The sequence below is a fragment of the Myodes glareolus genome, chromosome 7 (assembly GCF_982192425.1).
Source record: "Myodes glareolus chromosome 7, mMyoGla1.1, whole genome shotgun sequence".
In the NCBI taxonomy this organism is placed as follows: domain Eukaryota; kingdom Metazoa; phylum Chordata; class Mammalia; order Rodentia; family Cricetidae; genus Myodes; species Myodes glareolus.
The window spans coordinates 60,743,577-60,750,483 of NC_142032.1; the positions used below are offsets into that span (position 1 = coordinate 60,743,577).

The 6,907-nt window shown below is 58.8% G+C and overlaps 1 protein-coding gene across 5 annotated transcripts; it reads left to right on the top strand.

Moving 5' to 3' along the window:
• The first annotated feature begins 2,155 nt into the window (after positions 1–2,155).
• On the top strand, positions 2,156–4,833 carry Cdkn1c (cyclin dependent kinase inhibitor 1C). Of its 5 annotated transcripts, none has more exons than XM_085693395.2 (4): positions 2,156–2,315; positions 2,452–3,409; positions 3,920–4,058; positions 4,156–4,833. In XM_085693395.2, the coding sequence occupies exons 2-3, from the start codon at positions 2,461–2,463 to the stop codon at positions 4,051–4,053; spliced, it is 1,083 nt and encodes a 360-aa protein (XP_085549521.2). In that variant the 5' UTR covers positions 2,156–2,315; positions 2,452–2,460; the 3' UTR covers positions 4,054–4,058; positions 4,156–4,833. The 5 variants fall into 5 exon arrangements, with proteins under 5 accessions (XP_085549521.2, XP_085549523.2, XP_085549524.2 ...); XM_085693397.2 differs by having other exon boundaries at positions 2,490–3,409; positions 4,151–4,833; XM_085693398.2 differs by having other exon boundaries at positions 2,493–3,409; positions 4,151–4,833.
• The last annotated feature ends 2,074 nt before the right edge of the window (positions 4,834–6,907 follow it).

Consider the following 6,907-nt stretch of genomic DNA (forward strand, 5'->3'; position numbering starts at 1 on the left):
ACTCCCCCCCCCCCCTTTGGATGTATTTTTAATGACAGAAAATAGAAGGTAAGTCTTGTAGCCAGAGAGAGGTTTACTTACGTGCAGACTCCTTGGGCTGGTGGGCTAGGTGTGGGATTCGACCCTTCTCCTGGAACCAGTGTGCCTAACAAATCCGTGGATGCTATCCTTGATAGACTTGCAGAGTGGTAACTTCCACTGTGTTGAGGTGGGACAAATAGACTGATCAAACAGTAATATAAAAGTAGAAAGAAACCGGACAGTGATGGCACACACCTTTAGTCCAAGCACTTGGGAAGCAAAGGGGCTGGCGGATCTCTGTGAGTTCAAGACCAGCCTGGTCTAGGAAGCAAACTCCCGGACAGCCAGAACTGTTACATAGAGAAACTGTCTAAAAAAAAAAAAACCTACAGCAACATAAAAACAAACAAAAAGTAGAAAGCAAACAAGACAGGCGACCTAGGTTGGGCGTATTCTAGCCAGGCATGGTGACTCTGCACCACGGGGAGTGTGCCCAGGCCTCACAGCAGTTTTTGGCCTGGGTTGTGGGCAGGGTGGGCCTTCTCTGTTCCTGCCATCTTTGACAGCGGCAGCATGAATATTCGGACTGTTGGGGAAACCCTGGGAGCCAGGTGGTCACTAACAGGCGTGGTCCTGTGCCCAGGGGTCTCTGGTGAGGACCCTGTAGCCTGAACACAGGGTCAGAACTAACTCCTTCTGACCCTGGACTAGTTGATTTTAGCCTTTAGTGAGGGGTTCAGAAGTCTTCGTTAGTTTTACTTTTCTCAAGAAAAATATCATGACTTACCAATGTCCTGAGAGATTTGTAAAGTGGTGTACTGAGAAAAAGACATCCTCACAGGTCACAGTCTCTCCCCCAGGGCAGCTTCCAAACCCCGGCTCTCACCTGTTCCAGGACGACCTATTCACTGGCACTGGCTTCAGGGTTTGAAGACCTCTTATCGACCACTCGCCTTCCTGGTTGTTCCAAACTACCTAACCACTGCAAACAGGTTTGTGTCTCCGAATTCTCAGAGGCAGTCTCTGCTGGGAGTGGAGAGCTTGGGGGCTCTGCACGCCTTTCAAGTATGGCCGGAAGTCCTGGTTCCCCACGGCGGGGGAGGGGGACTGCTCCTGGCACATGCCGGAGTCACCTTCTGGACTCCCTGCCCTAAATAATGGACTCCTTTCGGCGGCAGGGGTGGGGGTCTGCCAGTCGCAGTCGGGGTGTGTTTGTGTGAGTATACAGGGCCCCACCAAGAGGCACTGCTGTGGAGGAGGGGTGGGTCTTTCCCTCTTTTCTAGCGCAACTACTTCCAGTCAACCAAGGCAGGCAGAACTGGGGCCTGATTATGGCCTGACGGGTTCTGGGCATCTAGCAGTGTCGTGGTGTAGGTACAGGCCAGGATGGAACAGCTTGTGTCTCATCTGGGTAGGTGGACCCATACATAGATCAGGGCCTCAAGACCTCCACAACATTGTCCTTCTGGAAAAGAATGGAGCTGATCCCTGTCTCTACCTCCTTGTTGGAGGCTCTTTGGGCCAGCAGGTGTGCAGACACCTCGAACGAAGGCAGGGACACAGGCCTGGGTGCAGAGGACAGCTCCAGTCATGGTCCTGCCAGGGCCAGGACCCAGCTGGTAGGGGTGGTTTAAAGCCCTATCAGCTGGCGCAGCCCTAGTGAGAGCACAGGCCGTGGGTACCGAAGGACCTTCACCGACGCCGGTATCGCCGAGGGGCAGTGCCCAGCTTCAGGGTCCGAGGGGGCGCGCGCGTCGCGGCTGCGCAAGCCCCCGCCTGCAGACAAAGGAGCCCGCGGGGGGCGGGGGGGGGGGGGATGGGGCGAGGGGGAGGGGCGTCGCGGTGTCACGTTACCGCCCGCAGAGCTCTTTAACTCGAGCCCCGCCCCCTGTCCCGCGCAGCCCGCTCGCAGAGCGGCCGCCAATCAGCGCACGCCCGTCGCCGGCCCCGCCCGGCCCCGGGGGTGTGTGCGCGCGGCCAATGAGCGAGTCTAGGGGGCCGGGCCTCTGTGGGCGGGGCGGGGTATCTCAGCCTATCGCCGCGGTGTTGTTGAAACTGAAAATACTACATTATGCTAATCGTGAGGAGGCCCGCGCGCGCGGGGGTGGGGCCAGCGCGTATAAAGGGGCGCAGCGGGCTGGGCGTTCCACAGGCCGAGTGCGCTGTGCTCGAGGGGTGCCGGCTAGGCCCGACTGAGAGCAAGCGAACAGGCAGGCAAGCTCCGAGGGGGCGCGGCCCAGGCTGGACAGGACAAGCGATCGAGACGCAGGAGCCGTCCACCACCAATCAGCCAGGTAGCCGCCGCGTCCCTAGGCAGAGGCGGACGCGGGCTGTGCAAGGGGTCTCGCCCACGCCCATCCTCCGCCCTCCTCCTCTCCCCTCTTCCTTCTCCTCCCGCTCCCTTCTTTCTCGCCGCCCGCGTTTGCACAGCCTTCGACCATGGGCATGTCCGACGTGTACCTCCGCAGCAGAACAGCGATGGAACGCTTGGCTTCCAGCGATACCTTCCCAGTGATAGCGCGCAGCAGCGCCTGCCGCAGCCTCTTCGGGCCTGTGGACCACGAGGAGCTGGGCCGCGAGCTGCGGATGCGCCTGGCGGAGCTGAACGCCGAGGACCAGAACCGCTGGGACTTCAACTTCCAGCAGGATGTGCCCCTTCGAGGCCCTGGTCGTCTGCAGTGGATGGAGGTGGACAGCGAGTCTGTGCCCGCCTTCTACCGCGAGACGGTGCAGGTGGGGCGCTGTCGCCTGGTGCTGGGGCCCCGGCCTCCCCCAGTGGCCGTGGCTGTCATCCCACGTCCTGGGCCGCCGGCCGGCGAGGCCCCCGACGGCCTAGAGGAGGAGCCTGAGCAGCCGCCCAGCGCCCCAGCCTCGGCCGTGGTCGCGGAGCCCACCCCGCCCCCGACCCCGGCTCCGGCCTCAGATCCAACCTCAGACCCGATTCCGGACGTGACCCCGGACGCGACCTCGGACCCGATCCCGGACGCGAACCCGGACGTGGAGCGTCAGGACGACGAGGAACAGGTCCCTGAGCAGGTCTCTGAGCAGGTCCCTGAGCAGGGCGAGGAGCCGGGTGCTGAGCCGGGTGCTGAGCCGGGTGCTGAGCCGGGAGCTGAGCTGGGCGCTGACCAGGGCTCTGAGCAGGGCGAGGAGCAGGGCGCGGAGTCTGTCGAGGAGCAGGGCGCGGAGTCGGTCGAGGAGCAGGACGAGGAGACCGTGGAGGAGCAGGGTGCGGAGCCGGTCGAGGAGCAGGACGAGAATCAGGAGCAGCGCGGCCGGGAGCTGAAGGAGCAGCCTCTCTCGGGGATTCCAGGACGTCCCGCGGCCGGGATTGCTGCGGCCACTGCGAACGGTGCGATCAAGAAGCTGTCGGGGCCTCTCATCTCCGGTGAGCCCCGCACGGCCCCGCCCCGGCCCGGCCTCGCTTTGTCCGGCCGGCCGGGCTCTCCCTCGCCCTCGGGGGCCTCGCCCGGTCCCCGCCTCCTCCCGTGGCATTAAAGGGCCCGCGGCGTTTAGGGCGCGGTTGCGCCTGCACCCCTCTCCTACTGGTGGGGGTGCATCCCCAAGGCTCCCGAGCGTGCAGTGGGAGGGTGAGCCTGGCCGCGACCCACTCGGATCGCGGCCTTTGGCTCGGGCTGCGGGAGCCCCTTAGGGCGCCGTGTGTGCGGCATGGAGGGGGTTAAGTGCGGCGGCAGCCCCGGGGGGCTTGGCCGCGGGACAAGGGGAAATGCTTACACAGCACATTGCGCGGCGACGTAAACAAAGCTGACCCGCCGCGGACCTCGGCGCGGGCGGGGATGGCGCCCCCACCCCGGCCCCGCGCCCTGCGCACTCCGTCGGCCCCCTCGCGGGTCTCCGGGCCGGCCCCGCCCTGACCGGCGCGCGCTGTCGCCCGCAGACTTCTTCGCCAAGCGCAAGAGATCTGCGCAGGAGAACAAGGCGTCGAACGACGTCCCTGTGGTGTGTCCCTCTCCTATCGTGGCTCCTGGGGTGGGCGCGGTGGAGCAGACCCCGCGCAAGCGTCTGAGATGAGTTAGGTGAGTTCGGCGCCCCCCCCCCGGGGGTCGCGGAGGGGCCGCCCCCGGGGGGTTTCCGCCGTGCGTGCTCACCTGAGTCCCTTTCCCCGCAGTTTAGAGCCTAAAGGCCAGAGAGAACTTGCTGGGCATCTGGGCAGCGGACGATGGAAGAACTCGGGGCTTCGGCTGAGACCTTTCGTTCATGTAGCAGGAACCGGAGATGGCTGCGCGAAGTAGCCCACGGTTTTGTGGAAATCTGAAAACTGTGCAATGTATTGAGAACACTCTGTACCATGTGCAAGGAGTACGCTGGTCCCAAGGTGTAAAGCTTTAAATCATTTATGTAAAATGTTTAATCTCTACTCGCTCTCAGTGCAAAAAAAGAGAAACTAGAAAACGTAGAACGAAGGAAAAAATGAGAAAAAGGAAAAAAACATGTATATTTGTACAAAAAGTTAAAAAAATTATGCTAACTTAATATTTGTATTTATCCATGCGTGGATCTCTCTGCCACGCAACTGCTGGGTTATTGATTATTACCAAAGGCACTAGAAATCACCAGCTTCAGATTACCCACAAATGTAAATCTACTTTTATATTAGACTCTAGGGGAATGGTTGTTACTTAAAAGCCCCCACACATTCATCTCCAGTTAGCTTACCGTCTCCCCCCTGCTTTATTAGATTGCTCTTAAACTTGGTGACCAGACTGTCGAAATGGTTCCTGTGCTGCCCATACCAACTGCCCAGGGCTCCTCGTCCGCCAGGTTCTAAATAAAGAGGCCCAACAAAAATTACACTTCCAGTCTGTTTGTTCTTTTACTTCAGAATGGGGGCAACTGAACACAGCGGGGGGGGGCTGGGGCAAAGCGGGGAGTCAGTCAAACATGGGGAGTCAGTCAAACATCGTCACCACTTGACAGAGTTGTTGGCCCCTTACAAAGTGGGGCGGGGTGGGTGCGGCTTTCACTGGGCCTAATGACCTGCTACTCAGGTTTGGGAAACAAGTGTCTGCCCACAGAAGACTCACTTTTCCTTCTAACTCCAGCCAGGCCCCGATGGGGTCTTGCAGGACTTAGTACAACATACACAGCTCACTTGTACCTGTAGAAGTTCTCCATGTGCTGAACGCAGTGGAGCCCTTCTGAAAGCGCCAGGGTCCCTAGGGTCCATAAGGCTGAGCATCACCAAGAGTGGGCAGCATAATGGCTTGACAGGGAGTGGGGAGGTTGGTGATGAACAAACACTAGAGGAGAACACAGAGTGGGGTGCCTGTGAGCAGGTGGGGTGGGGATGGGAATTCTTCTGTGGAAGAATTCAAAGCTACGTCTCATACAGAACATGTCCTGTTTTCCAACAGTGCCTGGGGTTCCAAAGAGCCCCCTTTTAGTGTAAAAAGGAAGGGTTCTTTGTACCTGGTCTATAAACCTATGAAAGTGATGGCTTTCAAAGGAAAAGGTGACATAAAACAGATTGGCCCATGAAGTCCTTATGAAATTCCTTGGGCTGAGAGAGAATTCATGGATGGTATCAGGCTATAAAGGCTTGATCAAGATTTTAGAGATATGTGGGGGTGTATAATTAACCTTTCCTGAATACCTTACAGGTCCAGCTGCCAGGCTCTGAGGAATGCCCCCACCCCATTGAGAGGGCAGACATCAGTAAGAGCATAGACCCTGCTGCCTGCAGCAGCCCCTCAGCTTGGTGGCTCGGGAATTAGATCCCAGCAAGGAAAGCTGCTTGCAGGCTTCTACCAGCTCCCAGGGGCGGGGGGGAAATGCCCAGCACTCACCTGTGTGCTAGAGCAGCCCTTTTCTCTATAACTTGAGGGTGGCTCTGGTACTTGGGTGCTGGGCAACAGAGGCATGGGTTAGGTCCTTGCTGTTAGGAGAACACTGGTCCAGAAGCCTGGCAGGTAGCCATGGGGCCTCAAGGACCCGAATGAACTACGTGGAGTGCACACAGTACAGAGAGGCCTCCATATGCAGGTTGGCTAGGCCTCTGTTCCCTGGTATGATTCTCACAAACACTAACCCTAGGGCCTGCCTGCAAACCCACATTCTATGATACTTTCCTGGCGGGGGGGGGGGGGGGGGAGGGTCTTCCTCAAAAGCTTCCAGGGCTGTGTGAGAACACAGGCCAAGGCCACCGTCATTTCTTGGGTGCGGCAGGGTCTGTAGCAGAATCTGGAAGACACCTGGCCTAGGAAGCAACACCACACCTGTGACTCTGAGTCCACGTGGTCCCAACCAGACCTTGACCTTGGGAGCAAGTTTCTCTGTTTGAGCTGGGAAATGTCTGACATCCTATAACTGCTGCCCTGGGCACGCAGGATGTCGGGTGGGACTGTCCTGTCCCGGGCCCAGATGGAGGGGCAGTTGCTAGGTCTGTTGTATTAACCACCCAAGCGGTAATGCCACATGATGGTGGGCAAGGGTGTCACCCTGGGAAGGGTGGGTGAGTCCCTAAATAGGAGTGATCCAGGACCTCTCAAAAGAATAGCCGGGACCATGAGGGAGGAAAGGGAAGCAGGGTGAGTGTGCAGAGGAGGAGAAGAAAGAGGAGACCATGGGGGCTGTCAGGCTCTCAGGGGCTGCCTGGGGCTTTGGTGGGACTTGGGCTACTACCATATGGGTTATGTTAGTGAGGATGAATGTATACTTTAGGGTGTGATTTCTTTTTCTCTGGCCTCGCGAGCCTGATCAACAGGGTGCAGGTTGGCTTTTGTGCGAGGCCGTGAGGAATGAAAGCAAAGGGACCACGACTGGCAGAGAGCAGGAGAGCCAGCAAGAAGGCCGGGTGTGCCAGGAGGGTGCTGTGCTAAAGAGGCTGCGTGGCTCATGTTCCAAAGGAATGAGAGATGTCAGAGAA